The sequence below is a fragment of the Azolla caroliniana genome, unplaced genomic scaffold (assembly GCF_043228905.1).
Source record: "Azolla caroliniana isolate FFs.n. ecotype wild unplaced genomic scaffold, voAzoCaro1.0.p SCAF_2, whole genome shotgun sequence".
Lineage (NCBI taxonomy): Eukaryota > Viridiplantae > Streptophyta > Polypodiopsida > Salviniales > Salviniaceae > Azolla > Azolla caroliniana.
In genome coordinates, this window is record NW_028230437.1 from 26,952,161 (window position 1) to 26,972,779 (window position 20,619).

The 20,619-nt window shown below is 36.2% G+C and overlaps 1 protein-coding gene and 1 long non-coding RNA gene across 3 annotated transcripts; both read right to left on the minus strand.

Annotated features, from left to right (window-relative positions):
• Positions 1 to 2,270: 2,270 nt before the first annotated feature.
• Positions 2,271 to 18,714, minus strand: LOC147867933 (uncharacterized). 2 transcript variants are annotated; one of them, XM_087315845.1, is made up of 25 exons: positions 18,512 to 18,714; positions 18,230 to 18,347; positions 18,036 to 18,104; positions 17,180 to 17,281; positions 15,235 to 15,403; positions 15,062 to 15,160; positions 14,826 to 14,975; positions 14,681 to 14,720; positions 14,417 to 14,477; positions 14,263 to 14,345; positions 14,087 to 14,185; positions 13,792 to 13,907; positions 9,809 to 9,927; positions 9,657 to 9,727; positions 8,944 to 9,049; positions 7,561 to 7,706; positions 6,734 to 6,889; positions 4,984 to 5,087; positions 3,807 to 3,982; positions 3,515 to 3,698; positions 3,308 to 3,407; positions 3,069 to 3,237; positions 2,903 to 2,985; positions 2,746 to 2,822; positions 2,271 to 2,597 (listed from the first exon to the last, which is right to left on the minus strand). In XM_087315845.1, exons 1-25 carry the CDS (start codon positions 18,647 to 18,649, stop codon positions 2,426 to 2,428), a joined length of 2,907 nt encoding a protein of 968 aa, XP_087171971.1. In that variant the 5' UTR covers positions 18,650 to 18,714; the 3' UTR covers positions 2,271 to 2,425. The 2 variants fall into 2 exon arrangements, with proteins under 2 accessions (XP_087171971.1, XP_087171970.1); XM_087315844.1 differs by having other exon boundaries at positions 6,734 to 6,892.
• LOC147867934 (uncharacterized) lies at positions 9,934 to 13,454 on the minus strand. The gene is made up of 3 exons (XR_015529395.1): positions 12,764 to 13,454; positions 10,788 to 10,876; positions 9,934 to 10,249 (listed from the first exon to the last, which is right to left on the minus strand). It is a non-coding gene; the product is annotated as an uncharacterized LOC147867934 (long non-coding RNA).
• Positions 18,715 to 20,619: the final 1,905 nt, after the last annotated feature.

Below are 20,619 nucleotides of genomic sequence, written 5' to 3' on the forward strand. Positions count from 1 at the left end.
ACCCCTTTGCAATATCTTGGTTGGGACCCCTTGATTGACTTGTAGTATCAGTAGAAATGATGGTGCTAAAGAAAGTTGTGATTGTCCTTTGTTAAATTGACTGGCAATATCTCTCAATGTCGCTTGAGTTCTAGCAAGAAAAGCCTCACCCAAATACTATAGGCACTCATATTCTATTACTTTCAGTGTTTGGCTGAAACCTTACTTGTTTCATAAAAAACAACACAAGTGTACTTTAGATTCCACTCCTTGATGACACAATTAGAAAATTCCTTCTTTTAGAGGTATTCGTACATACCTCAACCTCTAACTAATATGAAAATATTTGCAATTGCCCTATCACACTTGGTAATGCATAGGATAGATTATAGGGTTTGATCAGGAATCCATCCTTTGATGTATGTAAAAAGTGTCTTATTTATAGTGGGCCATTTTCTTTCCAAGAGATGCAATGGGGCTAATCCATGTTATCTTGTTTTCCAACTTTTTAATATCAGTCCGGATCACTCTATTCTTTACCACTTTAATCATGTTTAGATGGGTACAACCCAAACTATATATTGGAGTGGGGGGTAATGCATTTGTTTTTATGCCATGTGACTTGAACATTGATGTGTTTCAGCATATCAACAATGACGATCTCCATATTCACAACTAGTTGATTTGATGATATTGTTAACTTTTTGGCCCATTCTTTATCCAAAATTGAGGATCCAAAACTAAGAGGATCCTCCAACTAGTGGGACAAAAAGTTAACAAATCTCCACCTTGCCAAACTTGAGTACCTTCGTTTAGGGAGCTCCCAAAACCATTGGATATTGGTCACTGATCGAAATAATACCTTGATGATTAATGGGGGCAGCCCCCATATGTGCCCGGATTATATCATGGGGCACAATGCTTTGCTCCTTAGCATGCAAGCAATGATTGAGTCTAAAGATCTGTCTAAATATTTCCATTTATTTGCCTCGTTGAAACTTGAACACTAGGTTTCGACTCCATAGACAAGAGTTGGTGTGACGAGTGTATAAAAAATAGCCACAATTTAGATAGTGGCTTTTGGAATTGCAAATGTGTACATTACCTTTTAGTTGCACCAAGGGTTGCATGACCACAAGAGGGTCGAGTGGAAGTATGAGACTTAAGGCTCTTTGAATGTTAACTCAATTCAAGCTTGAGTTTTCTTAACTGGTTTGAACTCAGTTTGGTTTGGTGAGACAGATAGAGAGAGAGGTAACATATCCCTACATAGTCCCAAGAACTCTTAGAGAGAGAGAGCAAGAAAGATGCCATTTCAAAAGAAAAACATTGAACCAGAAAGTATTGGTTTAGCTCATAACTACTTCAGGTTCAATTCAATTCCTGTAAGGTTTGAATTCCCCTAAACTGGTTAATAAGTATCCAGTTTGGCTTAAACAATGCTAAATTGGTTAAGCCAAAACCAAACTGTTGGTGATTCCTAATTGTGAGAGCTCATCTAGTTTATCTACCTTTAATTAGCTATGCAGATGACCATGCTGTTCCAATCCTAGATTTCAGGATGGTGATATTGAGGAGCAACCTACCTTCTTTGGCTCAATGATCACAGACTCCCAATTGATAAAACCAGTTCCAAACTGGTCAGTTTTGCACATTCAACGCATGCTAAAGACATGGGTGGTGTGCCATTTCTGCTTCTAAATGGCCCTAACCCCGTCAGTACATCTAATTAAGCCAATTAACGACTTGACCATCCACACAGGTAAGGTATTCATTTCATTTTGCTCATGTTGATGCTTTCTCCTCTTTTTGGTACGACCATGGGTTAGAAAGGGCTTAATTTTGGACATCAATAAGACAGTGATAAGGACAAACATCTTTAATGTCAGAGGCAAATGAAGTAAAAACACGTTAAGGTAACAGGAATTATCTAGGCTTGACTTTCTATCTACCATTACATTACCTCTCCTGACTTCCATTGTTATATGCTACGTAACTCCTCCCTTCAGTCCAAACGAAGAAGAATTACGAATAAGTGGATGAAAAAATGGTTGGTTCTATCACTAGTAGTATCCATTGGTTCCTCAATCTCCTTTTTTCTATTCCATTATTTCCTTGAACTAAGTACTCCCCCCAGCACATTCTACAAACCCATTCTTTACCCAAATGAGCACAAGACGAAGTTGCAGAAAATATGGAACATTATCGCATTACTTTACGTAAAAAGCAACATTATGAATGAAAGTTTAGATCGAGTGCTTCCTTCAAAAACAGATTAGTATTTCATCAGATGCAGAAACCTTTCTTTGATTAAAGAGAACTTTCTGGTGAGTTTAGCACATTTCTTCACTAGTGCTACAAAACTTGATATGTTTTGTATAACAAATCCCCGTATCTTAACTGTTGCTTCTTTTAACTTTGATTTCTTCCTCCCAGCATATGACACTCAGTTTACTTTTGGCTTGGTTCGCCTTGGCCTCAGCCATAATAAAACAATAATCACTGACATGATGATACCAATTCCTGTGTACATTTCGTATCCCACTGCTAGATTGTGCTGCTTAGTGCAGAGAATTGGGTGAAGCTCAGCAACAGTTGCATTGGTAGCTCTTACAAACCTGGGAACAAGCCAAATGAAATCATATAAATGTAGTACGTGAAAATAAGTTCATTTAAATGTAGTATGTGAATATCACGAAATGCCCAAGATAGCTTAACGTCTTGAAGATTCAGGGGATTGGCTTTCACTTAAATTCTCACAAATACCTTGTTGATGCATCCTCAAGAAGATGAAGCACACGCAATGCATCTCCATAACGAAGATCCTCCATGCTTTTGGCAATCTTTAGATGTCAACACAACAGAAAGGAAAATCAGAAAACATATTTCCTTCAAGTGCACTTGCCATGACCAATTAACTTACCCTCTTCCATAGGTTGATGACTGTATTATAGTTGTTAAGAAGAATATGCTCCTGCCCTCTGAAGGGTTCAAATGATTCCTTGTCTGTTTTTGTCAAAGATTGAAGCCATGTATTCGATTCTGAAAATGTTTACAAGATTCAAAAAACATTTTTTCCTAAAGGATACATGTTGGCTCTTTAGCAAGTTGCTTGATCGCCTCATTCATTCTTTCAACTGATTCATCCAATGTCGTTATGATGTAACTTCTCATCATAGCATCTGACTGAAAAAGAGAGACACGCCATCCTGATGCTGTGCTGGAAAATGGGTGACAGCCTACTGCCCATCTCCAATCCTGTAGAACAAGATCAAGTATTAGCCTAATCATAGTTATCTGGTAAGTATAAAGGATTCATAACACAAACCTGATCTCCACTACTGTGGGCTTCACTATAAGCGAAGTGAGAAGGCAATAATCCAGCTATATGCTCAGCTGTTGCTGCTACTGCATCTTTTAGAGGACGGCTGTCATTCATTACAGTACATAGATACAAGAGTTTAAGTATTATTAGTACTTAGAAGGACATAATTAAATTTGGACCTTGTAATTTATTCGGCTGTTTAAAACAGACCTGAGGTCCCAAAGAATAGGTTTCTTGTTGCACTGGAGATGGCTTGCCCATGAAGCTTGACTAGATTGCACCACCACCACCATATCAGGCAATGCCTTTGCCACATAGTGCTTATCGATAAAAAGAGGCTCACCCTGCTGTATGAACCAAAAGATGGGCACCTCCAGAAAAGTTCTCTCATGTCCTAATAAAGGGCAGTGCAACCTTCTAGCAGTCAAAAGATGGATTCGAAGTTGTAAAAGGTCACATTGCAAAAACTAGTAAATTATTTTGGATATTAATATTACACTACCTAGCACTGAGCCACTCCCACTTAAATGTTGAAGCTGATGCTGTAGAATCAGAGAATCGAGATATAATCGTGTTGTGGTCTTGTGGGTACCATTAACTAGTAGAACAGGCACAGCAGCTGCCCTTCTGGCTACAGAAAATGCCATTGACAAAGCAGTATCTTCAGACAAAGCTAGCCTGTAAAATCAGGCACAAGAAAGTTTAAACCTCAAACTTGCTGCATAATAAAAAATTCAAATGTAAAAATATAAACGTAGGAAATAAATCTGAAGGCCAAATCATGTATGTATTTCTCTTTTCAATTGAATATGTAGAAAACCAAACATGATTGCCAAATGCACTCGAACACAAAACTCATTAGTAAATGTGTTATTTTGAATATGAGAATGCCACAATAATTTTATCAAAAAACTTCTCTTTGAAATCCAGTTGAGCCATTAGTCATACATGTGAGCAGAAGTTTGTGAGAATAGAGCTTGAATCCATGCAGAGACCGGAGAAAGATAACATTTCCCCAAATACATCAAAAGAGGTTTGCAAGTTTGAATCGCAGATTTGACCCTCCAAATCCTTGTTTACGAGCGCAATGTCCATAAAAAGATGTGGATTTTTTGAGTACTTTGACACTGTACCATTGCACAGCTTACAGATCGACTAGACGCCCTTTTGAGTCCCAATAGATATACACTAGGGAACCTATGTTCTATATGAATCAGTGTCAGGAAAAGTGCAATAGCTTGTCAAAGGTTGTGTCTAGCAGGATTGGAGTAAAACAAGGATGACTACTCGCACCCGCTCTCTTCAATCTAAATACAGATTTGTTGGTCAACATTGAAAAATTGTGTTTTAACGAGAACAGAACCAGAATGTTTTCCTTACAAGGGGAAGCCTGTGCTCAACTTTATCATGGATATCCAGCAATTGGTACCACTTAAGGACAGTGTGCACATATACAGTCCCAAGAACCACAAACTACATTGTTACACCAAATCTTCTATACTGAGTGCATGTACAGTCATACAAGCTGTTTGGCAGGTTTCCGTCATGGCAGTTGAGCACCATAGCCTATGTGAACCTTCTTTGCATGCAATTATTGCATGGTTTTCTTTGTCCAACATGCAATTTTATTGTGACTTATGTACAATTACCCAATGCCAAAAAGGGAAAAAGAAATATACATTCGTATAGAATATTGCACTTTTTGACCAGGTGCAATGACTCCAGCCAGAGCTTCTTTGAACAAGCTGACATCCATAAGTAACAAATCCTTGTGCTTGACTTTCTGTAACAATAAAGAAAGAAAGAAATATTAACTTCTTTAAGAGGCCACAACAGTCTTTGAGACTGAGTAGCAGTACATCTTAAAATGTTGTTCATCTTTGAGAACCATAAACCAGAATAAATATAGTGTGAAGGCACACACATGTCATTACTCATTTCATCATGATTCATACATAATTAAATTACAAGAACCCACACACATGTAGATATGGACCATACAAGAGGTTCTAGAATTTCAAAATATGAAGCTGCCTGGAATGAAATGATAGAAGAGAAATGAGACAGAATTAGGAATTACAAAATGGTTGTTCCTTGTAATTATCTTATCATCATTAATTATGTTATCCTCATTTATGATGGAATCCATAAAGAACTTCAAAATCCATCTTTATTAAGAAAGCATCTCGTACACTTATCATGCAAATCCCAGCTATGCTCTTGCTTATACAAACAAATCTTAGTCAAATATTGTTTAGTTCAATATCCATCGAACACCAAATCAGTCAAGTATCCTAATTCCAATAACTGTACAGAGTATATACAATTCCTATAAATATATTAGCTAATAAAAGCCATGTGTAATGAGCTACTACATTTGAGTGTACTAACAGACAAAGTCTCAAAGGGGCCAGATGGAGAATAGGCGAATATGCCACTGGGTAGTAATGAAACTTTGTCATGTTTCCTGTGCTGCCTTTCCTGAGCCAGCGGAAGCATCCCACTGAATCCTCTATGAGTGAATAATCTTACCTAGAATATTGAGTACAATGCCTCTTCCAAACACACCATAAAATAATACTGGATACTGTAGAGAAGATAATTCTATGCTAGTGATCTGTTAGTTTAAAGGTAGTGTATCCAGATTGTCAACAAAGAGATGCCTGTTTCCGATCTTCTTCTTTTTTCACTCATCCTTCTCATCATGTGTTCCGAGCCACTTTTGACTTATCCAATTATCCAATGATTTTTTTGCATCCAATCTATTTTATTTCTTGTATACGTGTACTATATGGACATCATTTTAACATTCATAATTCTTCTTTGACTCATGTGCTACTCAGGCATCATTGTTTTAACATGACCCTTGGTGCCGTATTTTAGTACAACGCAGTTATGCGCATTCCAATCGATGATTGTGTCTTCATATTCCCCTTCTGTACTATATGGTAGTATGCTACATGTAAGGGGCAAGGGATTTGCTTTCCGAACACTAGATTGTGTGTTTCATAGTACAGCCTACTCATATGGTGGTTGATATAAAAAATTTGAGAGTGGATTTCCCTCTGTATGAAATTGAGATTCAGTTTTTGACATTTACATGGTCTGCCTCTTTCTTTTGCATTTGGCACTCACATATACACAAAAAGTTGGGAATTGTGGTGTTTGTGGTTTTATTTCTGGTCCCCCAAATGTGTATTAATGTGGAATGCTTTTATTCCTCAGAAAATGTAAAGTCTTTTTATACAGAGTGCATCACAATGAAATTTCATACAGATTCTAGTTCTCAAAAAGAGATAATAAATAGATTATGCATAGAATCAGTTCTAATAATCATGAAAATAACATCAAGTATAAGGGAAACAATACAAATGTTACTTGACTTCTACATTATCACATGTAAAGGTAGCTGAAATCCATGTAACTTACCTCTTGAGTAATTACATAGATTTGGAAGTCAATCTTCTCATAATAATGAAATGCACCATCTGCAGTTGATGGTGTGATGACATGTTTCATAGAAGACCATAATGTAGCTGCCAAATTTGCAAGAAACCAATCTCGACCAACTGAAAAGTTACCAATCTGCTGCAAAATGTATGTTTAGATAAGTTATCTTCAAAAACCCATATGCCGAAAATAAATCCACAGAGAACACATCCAATCTTTGTTGGAGGGTGACAGCTCCCCATTCTGGATTGACCGATGCTAGAGATCTTTTAGAGACAAAAGTTACAAGATATCTAACTAGAGAATCTTACATGTGCCGAAAACCAGATTCTTTTAGTCTCTTCTAAACTTATTTACTTAGTAATATTTATTTTATTTTGATTTGTTGTTCTCATAGACGAGACAACACTTAAGGTGTAATCTCTTGTTTTGTCTTATAGGCCATTTTGGCCTCTTAAAAGACATTAATATATCTTTATTTCTTTCTTTCTCCTGTCTACCGTATTCACTCGACTTTTTGAACTAGCCACTACATCATACAGCATTTACTACATTGCTCTTTTCCCTCCACTCTCCCACTACAACTCATTATGAGCCAGGAATATTTTACAAATGCATATGATACAAAGAACACTCTCATTTTTGTATTTAAAGTCTTTGAGCATCACTAAGAAACATAGTTCTTGTTTTAGTTTATCTTTAAGCTGTTGCTAGACTCTTAGGCACCTTACAAATGTTCATAGCAGTTTTCTCACAAATTTCATGATTATAAAAATAGAGAATTAGCGTAAACAAAGCCGACACACCTGAACATCATGGGCATCGCTGAAGAGATTCCATCGCTCTATTCGTTTCAATGCCTCTTCTGCCTTTCTCTTGTGAGCTTCTTCTACATTTTCCTGTTGCAAAAATTGTAGTTCTTCTTTCAAGTCCCCCATTCTCTCTTGAAGTTCTGCATGTTGAATCATGTAAGTAAAAGACAAGTTGTTCAATGAATGGTCATCTAAGTAAACTTTCACAAGCTTCTTGAAGAGAAAATTTGTGTCACCACTTTTTTAAGGTTATTAAATTATTAATTTTAGACTGTTGCCACGAATAATCAAACAATTCCGTTTAAAATAATGCCAGAGATGCAATGAGCATCAATCTCTGGCAGTATATCCCGAAAGTTAATGTCATGTATGGTATACATCTCAACAGAGTTATCCTTATAAACAAACCTTGTAGCAAATGTAAATCGTACATGTGTGTCATCTAATAGTTTCTTATCTTAAATAATGCAACTTTCAATCCCCATTAATATAGTTTGTTTTGGCTTAGGCAGTATAAAGATTCAAGTTCTTTTCCAAATGTCAATCTCACAATAGTCATTGCTTGAAGTTGTGAGGATTAAAAAACACTTACAAGTCGCAAAATACATGTGCACAACTAAATACCAGACATTCAAAGGTACTGCTTGCTGAAGCATTATAATAATCACATCACACTTATACAGAGGTCAAAAAGTGCGCACAATATCATTTTATCAGATGATTCATATACTATATAATAAGGAATCGCTTACTCCTCTATAGTGCCATTAGAGTAAACTATTCAAAATATATAATAAACCAATTGTGGATTTTGTCAGATGTTTGTCGATCTGTAAGTCATATATCTTCTAGATTTAATGGATGAGAATACTATCAACCCCGCATTTTCATCAATTTATATCAACATAAATTAATAGTCTTATTTTCAAAGTTGTGTATTTTGATTAGCTGTTCTCCAAGATGAGACAACATATGGAATCTATTACTTGATCTTAGGGGCAATTTTGATCTCTTGATAGACATCAATATATATTTCTTTCACCAGAAAACTTTCTGCAAAATTTAGTATCACTATAATTTCCACTGCTAAGTAACTTTTCTTTGGCTGTTGGCTTACGTATCAGTCTTTATAATGGACTAGACAATACAAATATTTAGGAATAATGCATGTTATAATTTTTGACATTGTATTCAGTGTAATTGGCATGCCTACAATGTCTTATTTGGGCCGTTACAATATATACATTACATGGGTCAAGTAGTAGCTACACCCTTGCAGCATATGATCATCACAATAAGTCAGAGAACCTATCTTCATATAAAAACATTAAAAATAATATAAAAAATTGTATGAAAGGAAATTTGCATCGATGATACCGTCACAAAGTGCAACTTTCACTCTTCTTCCTTCACAGTGTCTTTGAGAGAAGACTTCATAAATGTCTATCTCCGCAAGGAGTGTATCAACTGCATGGGGAGATTCCTGCACAATCAAAAGATTGCAGGAGCTAGTTATTTGACTCAAGCACCATGTAAATGCGTTAGAGATGACTTGAAAACAGCATATATGTTGACAATTTTAAAAGATATTTCCTAAAAATTGTTTTTCTAAACAATATTATTTATAAAATATTGCCGTGGAAAACTCAGGTGCACAGGAACCTTTGATGGGAGTTTTAAATTCAACAGTGCATTCAACATTACCAGAATAAAATAATGTTAGTTTTAAATATAAGTGTCTTTCTTCTTCATTTAAACATTACACAAATGTGCCTTTGCATATGAAAGCCTTCAAATATTTTTAAGAGTGATCTAGCATCTATTAGTTACCCCCACGAGTGGGACAGGAAAGAGTGGTGCAATTAATGATGTACACAGGTTAGCCATATGGATTAACATATTGAATTATACGAATTTTACAGACAGCTAGGGTTAGTTCTTCACTTCACTGAGTTATATCTATACCTGCATGCTTAGAAGTATCTGTTTATTTATTCCTATGTTTAAATATTGACATCCTTCTTCATCTTGAATTAAAAGAACTCTTGCATTGCATATACATGTGATTCTTAAATTAGTTTGTAAGTTACCTCGTCAAACACTGAAAATCTTTCTTCAACAAGATTGGAAAGATCATCATGTGCCTCATCTTCAGAAGAATCTATAAATAGAATAAAATTATAATGATACATAAGCAACATTATACTACTATCTAAAGGCTATCAGAATATACCATCATTACCAGAAAGGGTTGCCAGCAGGTTATCGACAGAGGGTAGAGTATGTTCTGTTCTTACACCCACACCACCAACAGATGGACCCCAAGAAAATGGTCCTGCACTTAAATCAATAAATGCCCACCTGCAATCGAAGTGAAGAATAATTTCATTGAGAAACATCAATGCATCATTTGAAACGATCAACCACTTTATCATTATACATAGATGGCCAGACAGGTGAGAGGTCAGAGTAGAGAATGCATTTTAAACAATCAGATTCGAGGTTTCAACTCACAGACAATTTTATTTTTCAAAACATAATACCTCGGGGGAATTCAAAGCATTCAACGCACCAATTGAGAAATGTGAATAAAAAATAGTAGGCAATTGACTGCAATGATATGAACTATGTTGTGTTGCCAATGGCACACGATCGGAAACCACCTCCAAAGCAAGTAACTTATCTAATGTATAATAAACACAAAGAGCGTATTTCGAACTCAATACCCTTCCTCTTTGAAGGAATATAAGTATCACTAAGATAACTATTTCATATGTTAAAAACATACTACATTCTTAAATACATAGTCAATAAAATTATTGTAAGTCAGCTGAAGCATGAGCACTAAGTGGTGACAATCTATTAGACCTTAATGCATGTGAGACCCTATATAAAGGTGTTCTCATCTTATGTAAAAGGGGGAAGAGAGAAAACAATCAATATCCATGTCTCAAAAAATAAAAGAGCAATGTGGCGCAAAAAATCTCAAAAGGAGGGTTGAAATTTGAAGTTTAAGTTCACATAAATTAATATAATCATATCTTCTTTCCATTCGAGTATATTTATTTAAGTCGTTCAATATCTATAAGTTAGAAATTTTAATATGTATAAATAAATAGATAAATATTCAAGGATTGTTTTGGTTTATTGGTGGAGATTATTTAATCTATCGCAAAGTTTGTGGGTTCAGACCTATCTTGATAAAAACAATCCTTTTGAACCATCTTTTAGAGGCCCAGTCCTTCTCCGCGCATGTATGACACGCACTTCACGACAGCAGAGAGTTGAATTCATGGTTTAAGAGTTTTTCCTGCCATTAGATAATTTATACTCGCATGCAGTGTATCAAGATAGTCTTTGATCAAATTCGGTTTGAAAACTTTGTAGTACGAATGGCATAGCATTTCTGTTGGATATCCCATTCATTTCCAATCTACCATAAATCAGCATCTATGTATCAACATTAGATTTGATATATCGACTCATAAGAAATGAGAGAATTTATTTTTTTTAAGCCAAAATACAGTGTAAGAAAGAAAGTAATATTCTCGCCTACGAAAGCCCAAAATGACCAGTGATGTGTTACAGTAATGTCGCCTACAACTCCTATGACCAGCCATGAACGCTTTTATCTTTTTGAGAAGAGTGAGGTTGTGGATGGGCTCCCTGAGGTCATGACCATTTTGTGTGACAGAGTGTTGTAGCTCTCCTGCCATGGCAGGTGCTTCCCTCGCTTCAGAGGCCTCTCAATTCTGGATCGACCTAAAAAACTTTTGATTTTTTGTTCTCAAAGACAAGACAACACTTACAATGTAATCTCTTGTTTGGTCTTATTGGCCATTTTGGCCTCTTAAAAGACATTAATATTTCTTTCTTTCTTTCTTTCTACCCTCTTCAGACTGCACATCAACAGGGTAGAGGAATACATCTGATGGGGAGGCGGCAAGAGAATTGATTCATGTCTTTTATGCTGATGACAGAATCTTGGTGTCAATATCATGCAGGCTGCAACATCTCAATGCCCTATGGCTTTCACAGGGCAAAAAGAGTTTTGGTAAACCTAGGAAAAACTAATATCTTGATCTTTCATAAATCCACATCGACTTGCAGTCCCCCCATCATCAAGGTAAGTTGACGTAGAGGCTTCCTATGGATATCTAGGGAGTCACATGTACACGAACAAATGAATGCTTCTCTATAACCCAGGTTGCCAAGGATCAACTCAAGCCTTATGCCACCTTAGCATGATACAATGCCACAAGGCACACAAGCATGGTAATTCAACACCACAGTCAACCCTGCTCTCATTTACAATACAGCTGTATGGGCTCCAAGCCTCCTCATGTACATGTGGACACAACTAGAGAGTTCACTAGTAATGATGTTGACATGGATGATGCACACAAAGCATCCACACCACATGAAATCATTTGTGCTGAATTGGCAACACCCATTATGATGGTAGAAGCATTATCCCAGATAGTGTGCTTCATCAACCAGATTCAAACCATGCCAGCTCAAAGAATTACACTGAAGCATCAATGCAAATGGTGACAACAGAACATGCAGAAGAATCATGGTATTCACAGTTGATATGGCCTCAACATCGAGAACTTTCCATCCTTTTGATATTGTACAACTCTACAAAATGACGAATGAAAGAAGATATTATGGCAAGATCCATGGCAGGTTTATACCTAAAAGACTTGGGTCACACCAATGGTGCCTCTTCCCCTAAAGATGGCCTCCCGCGAAGATAATTTTATTGACTTTTCAAAGGATGGATTCATACACAAACTGAGGGACATGGACATCTACATGCCACATAGTGCTTGCAAGAAATAGGCCAACTTACAGTTTACACCGACCAAATAGAGATTAAAGCAGGACAAGCCCTTCACATACCTAGAACTGAAAGATGTATGTCAAGGAGAAATCAAAAGCAAGGACCATCTCATACATAGGTGCCCAGCTTACAAGCATGTCTGAGAGAAATATGCTATTCTATACATGAGCTCCTTCATTTGACAAAACAAATAGGGAAGAAGTCGAATGTGCTCAAACTTTAAAAGCATATGACTTCTTCCATAGCTCCACACCTCTACTAACAATGTGCCAAGGAGTCAACATAGAGCAAGAAAAGGAATGCCGAGAACATAGACCATGAGTACTAGAATACAAGGCACATGGTTCATACCATCAGCAGATCATGGAAATTCATTGCTTTCCATGTTTGATCTGCATGAGGACACCAAACTGCAATTGTTCAACTTTGTCATAGCCTTGTTCTACTGCACCAACCTCGGATACAATGTCCAATCATCACTATTCAAACCATACATATTAGTTATGCAGTTCATGCTAGTATCCCATCTCCAAAATCATTTTGCCAGATGTATTAAGATCACAATCATGAAACGGTAGGAAACCTAGAGCTTTTATTTTTGTTTCAGTATCAACAACATGAATTCACTCATATTTGTAATCATGATTTGTCTCGTAGACCAACTTTGGCCTCTAGTAGACATTAATATATATTTCTTTCTAGGGTGGCTCTGCTAGGGCATGTTCTACTATGTGTTGAGTTCGGGGGTAGACATGATGGGAGCTATGAAGAAGTTAGTGATGGTTAACTTGGAACCAAAACTGCATGCAAATTAGACTGTTTTCTGCTGCCCTCAGCAACCAAAACTGTGGTTCTGTAAAAGTAATATGTCGTCTCACATAAAAACACAGGTCACATGACAATCACAAAAACCCCTGTCAGTTATTGAACTGGATTCCAGATTTATTGATTATGCTAAGAATGCGATGAAGATCATATCCACTTAAGTTCTTTGTTGGCACAAAACACCATTTCTATGATGTGTCAAGGTACCACCATTACAGAACCTTCACCAAATTTAATATGAGCATAGTAATGGCACCTTGACACGTCATAGGAGTGAAGTTTTGCAGACGGAGAATTTGATGTGGATATGATCTTCCTCACATTCTTAGCATAGTCAATGAATCTAGAATCATATGCAACCGCCCTTTTACTAAATAAGAAGGAAGAAGAATATGATGAAGGCAGTACTTATATGTGCATACATACACACTCACAAAGATATTTATTATTTATTTATTTTATATTTATATTTATATTATACCCACAGACCAAATAATGCAGTCTTTTTCCACTCAAAAAAAATGTGACTTTCTGTGAAATCTCATGAACACAACCTTTCAATGCCAACCCAAGTATCAACAAGACAATCTGAATGAAGACCAGCATTTTCCTCCAGGCTTAACTCCCGTTGAAGGGCCAAAGCTATGTCTGAACCACTCTTATGTAATACCTGCACAACCACTTTACATGAACACTATACCATGTTGAATTACTCATATAAGAAATAAAAGTTCGAGAATCCTAAAGTCTTATCAACTAAAGAAGTGAATAAAGCTTCCATATAAAGGACATTATTTTATTGTAAGTGACAATGTAGTTAGAAAATGTGTTCACTCAAGAATGAGTTACCTCCTGTGCCTTTGCAATTACAATTTCTGCACCAGTTTTATCCTGCAATGATGTTTCTATCGTTTTCAAAGCATCAAAAGATGCATCAATCCAATGTTCCTGGGATAAAATTACCACTTATATGTCAACAGTTCTGTAGATACCAAGGACAGTATAAATCAAGATTTCTCAATTACCATGTCTGCTTTCTCCACAGTTGACCAAGCAAACCTCAGCATAGGATGGTGTTCATACAAGGGACTCGTCTTTCTTTCCATGTCTATACAAAACTATTTTTATCAACGTGAACAACTCTTGTCAAGAGTTTACAAAATTATTTTGTGCTCATACCTAGTGGATTTGAGATTTTCCCAGACTTTGATTTAATAACAGCCAGCCGTGCTTCGTTATCCTGACATCCAAAATAAAATACTCCTTCAGAGGGCCTAAATACTATAACCTTGATCCAAAAATAAACACAAAGAAACTCTAACTAGTTAGCTATTGATCATCAATCACTGTATGTACAATTTATTTATAACCAACACATAGAGAGAGTGAAAAAAATGTGTCATTGATGAGCTGAGAGGAGAAATGAAGTCTGCTGTATTTTACCTCCTTCAGAAACCGTATCTCTGTATCAGATAAACCTTGCCTGTATAAAATGTGTCAAAGCTATTAAGATCCACTTGTCACAACTTTAACATCCTGCTTTACATTTGCTGCTCTTTAATCAGCATTATCACTTGCATAAGCTTACCTATAACCATAATGGGCACGATTTGGATTACGTTTTGGATTCAAAATGAAGATATTGTATGCATTCCCAAGTTGCAAATAATGCACCAAGCTTGAGAAAATATATGAAATACTGTCAACATCAACTTGCCATTGGACATCTGAATCAGGCCTGCCAGATCATATAAAGAGAAATAAATAAATAACACAGCACCCAACACAAAAAATATGGAGCTTCTCAGATGACAGGAGACATACCTAGCATCCTTTAAGTCTTCCTTCCGTGACAGAACCTTCAAGGCATATTCAAATACTGCTGTAACCTTATCTGACATTTCAATAGCATGGACAGAATAACTGCAAAAGACCAACTATGTTTTAACATACCCAACATTTGCTTAGGCACACAAATGGAACTATGTTCTCTTTACTTGTAATGAATATGACTAATAAGTGGAAGATGATGCCGCTGCTCTCCGTCAGCTCTTTGTCTATAAAATGGTGTAAGTGATTCTCCCACTTGGGGAACTCGTGTATGATCCAGCACATGGTCTATCTGATTGAACCATCGCTCAAGCTCTTCTTGTCCAAGTCTCACATCTTAAAACAAGAAAAGGAAGTTAATGCATAGACTATAAATATTCACTTGTAAAACCCAAATCATGCAGCTGCTCTGGAAATCAAATCAAGTAAATGAGGAAAAAATTTAAAAGGTAGTATTTAAATGCATATATATTAAGTGTTCTATTGTCTATTAGAAAATTGAAAATAATGGTGTTTTCATAAATGACAAAAGAAACATTTTACAATGAAAATGAAAATACAAAGACAAATAGTTGAAAAGAATCCTAGATAACAAAATATCACGAGTCAAAATATTAAACAGAAAACAAATCTACGCTAAATAAAAGCAAAGGGAATCATATTATGGTTATGCAATCCAGCTAACACTTTTTCAACATAGATAGCATGGTTGATATTAACTGTACAAGAAATCCATCAAAATTTTCATGTGTCCAAATTATGAGGATGGTACAAAAGGAGTATGCAAAGCTGCAGACCTGACTGCAAGAAATTGTCATTGGGTTTTTACCACCATGTAACACAACCACATGTAATTTGGCTGCAAACAAAATCAAAGGAAAGGCAAGAGCGTCCCTAAGATACGATAAAGCGTGCCTTATTGTATCTATTCCATTCCGCTAGTTAAGGCATTACATTGACTCCTCATGGTCTCTTCCAGATGCACCACCCAGTATTTGAGTGCAACATCTCTTCCAGGTATGCCACAAGGTGATGATGGGCATCTGACTAATCACAAGGCAACACATCCATATTGCATCACATAAAATAGCAAAAAGATGAGAGCTGCTGAAGTCCCACATGAGACAAATGCATATCCAGTCTATGCTGCAACCGCAGTACTGTTCCCCAAGAAAGAAAACATGTATGAAAACCTGAAAGTGGAAGAGCCGACCATCCAACACATGTGGGATGCAATCTATAATCAGTCTGCAACTCTAGCACATGGTTATCACGCCTACTTACAAGTGGAATCGTCTCCAACCCTCAGGGTCGAATACTACCATAAATACTGCATGTGCAGCACGCTAGTGGAAGTGAACTTCTCCAAAAATGATTGAGAGATTCATTAACAACTCCTGCAAAAAGCCAATGTCCTAACTGTGGAAATTTCATGATGTTCTCCTATCAACGTGTGCCTCTTACATCCAAAACATGGCAGAATATGCAATACAAAGACATGCTACATCCACTCAACTTGATCCATATATGAAACTATTACAGCATGAGATACAATAATTTCATGTGTTGAGAGCACCAAGATCAGCTTACAGATAAGCTGGGCTTCTTTCACACAATTCTCTTTGCAAACAAAATAATTTATGGCTCTAGTTATCTACAAGTACATCAGAAACTTCCTAAGTAGTATGATATCTATACCCTTTTCAAGCAATATCAACTAGAAAATAGACTAAAACTTTAGCAAGTGCTTTTCTAAATTAATGTCTTTCAATAACATGGACAAAGGATTGTTCTAACAAATCAGAGATCCCTTTCTCAAAAGCAAAACAAAGAGGACTATTAATATATGAATGTCACATGAGAAATTTAAAACTTGTTCATTCTATAAAACATATATGCTCTAAATTTTTCTGCACATAAATGCCAACAACATATACATATCTGTAACTCATAAACTCACAAACAAGAAAGATTTATCCCAGTGCAGTCCAAGAAAAAATTGCACTCATAATTTACATATGTATTCCATACCTGTACTAAAATGGAAACGAAATAGACTGTAGATGTAATGAGAAAGCAACTGTATCAATGTTAAGAAAGAGACAAGCAAACCTTGGTTTCCTTTGCCTTCAAAGCCTACAAAAATGAAGTTAACTGGTAATGGCAAATAGATGGACTCCACCGGTACCAGCTTCAGGTAATCTGCTACAGATGCTGTAGACAATGCAAGTACACTTGAGCAAAAACAGCTACTTTTATAAGACTAGATCTCTGAATCAAGTATTGAGCAACTAATGTATTAGTGATTAGAGATGACAGTTTTCTCACATGAAAAAACAGCAACAAGTAAAACAAATGTATTGATAAAGTCTCGGTGTATTGCAATATGCCAGAATTTCTTTTCTTCTATTGTCTCATTTTTATAGTTGTTACAATGCTACAAGCAACTGGAGATCCATGAATGCACAAATGTGAAAGAACATCTCTTCAGCTAAGACTTTAAATCTGAGCAGAAAGAACCACTTGAAGGTATGTCCAGCACCAGCTGTAAATTTTTTCTCAGGTTCATGATAACAAAAACAGGATTTTTCCTAATTTGATTATCTTCCACAAAAAAGATTAGAGTTAACCCTTTTTTATGCATCATATTATTTAGGTCCATAAGCACAGATGATGTCCTAGGAGACCAATCCTCGCTTTTTTTCATTCTCAGGCTCACCATCACTGGTTCCTCCATTTCCGAGCTTGGTGGTTACAGATAAACTTTAAAAGCCTTGCAACTTTAAAAAGTGAACAAATTGGAAGAGAATTTCCATTACTCTGAAAACAAATTAAATTTTCACCAGTGTAGAGAACATGTAGAACAATTTAATTTAATAACACCCCACAACAAGTTTCATGGTATCTGTAGGACTGCTTAGCCCTCAACAGAAATGCTTATGAAGTAGAAGTGTCCATGAGACTGTACCTGCAGTTGTAAAATTTGAGATGGCGGCCTTTGTGGACTTGGGATCAGGTCGCTCCAAGTCATCGAAGTCTATTCCAAAGAAAAGACATGTGTTAAGAACATACAGATGCTTTATCTCCTCTACACATTGAGGACTGCCCGTATGGTTGCAAAGGATGACCACTGATTCATTAACCACAGTTGGGTCCCTTTACCTGCCTGCATCACCTTTTCACTCCAAAACTTATTCTTTTCTCTCAAATTGAACAGCGACAAAACTGGGGATGAGGATTTAAGCCAGCCTCCATTAGCAGGCCGTTCAATGGCAGAAACCTTGAGAGAGAAGAAAAACAAATAAACAAAGAAATATGTTGCAGCAAGTGAACGTGAATGGAGTACAGAAAATGCAGTGTACGTTATTTTAAATTCTAAGCCTGAAATAAACGGATATGATCTCTGCAAGAGACAACTGTTGAGATTGCATATGCGTTATTTACCTCTGATGTGGAGAGAAGAATTGTGATGAGCAGAAGCAGAGGCAAAGGCAGAATGGAGGAGACGGAGCTCCGCTGCTTGCCCATATCCAAAACCATTCCAATCCGAACTGCAGTTCCCGATCCAGGGCCTGCTTTCATCGATCTACAGACCTGTGTCCATCACAGTCTCCTCGCCAGTACTTTTGATCTTTAGGAATGGCTGAACATACCCTGTTTCTGGGTCCTTTTGTTTTGTAGTGGAGTATATTGAAGCACAAAGTGAATTGCATAAGTGGTTTGAGAAGAGATCATTAATGAAGGGCTCCTTGTATTATCAAACTGCAATTTACTTTTTGGCACCCGGTCACATGCATACATCATTGGTTTAGGACGTTAATGACGGCTTCATTGTAAGATCATCGGATTAAGCAATGGATTAATAACATCTTTCGGATATAATAAGTTGATTGCGAACAGATAGTAAAAGTGTTACATATGACATGTTGATCAATCATAGATAATGAAAGTGCTAGGATGCAGTAAGTTTATTTAATCAGCTTTTGAGTAGGATTAGTGAATTAAGAAATTGGTTAACAAAATTGTTAGTATATATAATAAGCATATTAGTGAATTAAGAAATCAAATAATGAAAGTGTTAGGATATAATAAGCAAATTATCTAATGAAAGTGCTACAAGATAATAAGTGCATCGATCATTCAAATTTGGTGGTGTTTAGGATACTAGATAGACTGTTGGATTGGAAGCAAATTAATGGATAATAATGGTTGGATCATTATGCATCAAAGGATTTATTAAATCACAATTCATTCAGGGAGCATTTGATGTGTTTTGAGACTTCGTTAGGGTTATGGAATAACGCAAAAAATATTTTTGAGTTATTTCAATTACTTATTTGAGAACTTGAGATCAATTAAAATCTATGAGTTTCTGCGATATCATTACTTTTTAACAAGTTTAACATGGTATTTAGGTGAGTAGTTGATAGAGATGAAACTTTCATACCTCTCGTTTCTATTGCTAAAGTATAGCGAACATTGAAGCATATTTCTAAAACATAAAACCTTTATATATTATACTTAGAGACCTCCATGGATGTTTAAAGGAGGCACGCTGAGTTTAGTTGTCTAGCCTTATGAAACAGTTCTAAATGCTCATTTAAAGAATTTAGAGTAAGTGAGAAATTGATTATTGTAGGAATTGAAACAAACCCATAAGGACGTAGGATATGCGATGGTCCAAGCAACTAACGAGTTTAGTTATATAAAGGGAACTTGCTACCCACTTTAATACAATATCTCAAGAGGCTTTGACTCGTTATCAGTGAGGCAACACTCTTGTCTTCTAGGTCCACTAAATAGCTAACTTCCAAGGATCACACAAGACCATAATCCACCAATATAGGACATAGATGGGGTTTTGTGTTAAACTCTATCTAGTTCTTTGCTAGAGGGTGATTTGACATGTTATGCGTTCGTAATCCATTGTTTTATTTAATTTGTTTATTTGATTTCTTGTCACATGTTTATGTTCATAAGAGCGTAGAAATGGAAATTATTCTTCAAAGGTCAACAATTATTTTCTTTCTATGTCAAAACCAATCCAAGTTTTTTGGAGATTTAGCTTTTTGCGTTTCTATGGTAGCCTTGCTCTAATGGTTGTTGCCAATAACACAAATCCAATTTAAGAACCATTGATGCAAGTGCATTGCAATCATAGCTTTTTCAGGACCATTGATAGTGATCCACACATGTTTAACCCCCATGAACAAACCAGGTACAACAAGTGTAAGATGCAAATGTAATAGTTCCCATAAGTCACGCCACAGTGTGAAATCATTCAACGCATGCACGCAGACCAAATACATAACTTTGCTCTCGTATGTAATCTCAATGGCAAAGAAGTTGTTAGATAGATCCTCTTAAATTAAAATTGGCTGAAATTTCTCATTGCATAATCACCAAAACACTTAAGGTTCACCAATTGAAAGCATAAGTATGAAGCCTTGACAATGAACCCTTCTTCTAGTTGCTTTATGACTTGTGGCTATATCATGTGCAATTGCGGATAAAACCACCCACACATTTGCATGAATGCTTCACGTCCCATG

Coding starts and splice junctions, on each gene's coding strand:
- LOC147867933 (XM_087315844.1), bottom strand. CDS start 18,649: ATGAAAGCAGGCCCTGGATCGGGAACTGCAGTTCGGATTGGAATGGTT. Junction 18,348..18,511: donor TTCTTCTCTCCACATCAGAG/GTAAATAACGCA, acceptor TTCTCTCTCAAG/GTTTCTGCCATTGAACGGCC. Junction 2,823..2,902: donor TCATCAACCTATGGAAGAGG/GTAAGTTAATTG, acceptor TGACATCTAAAG/ATTGCCAAAAGCATGGAGGA.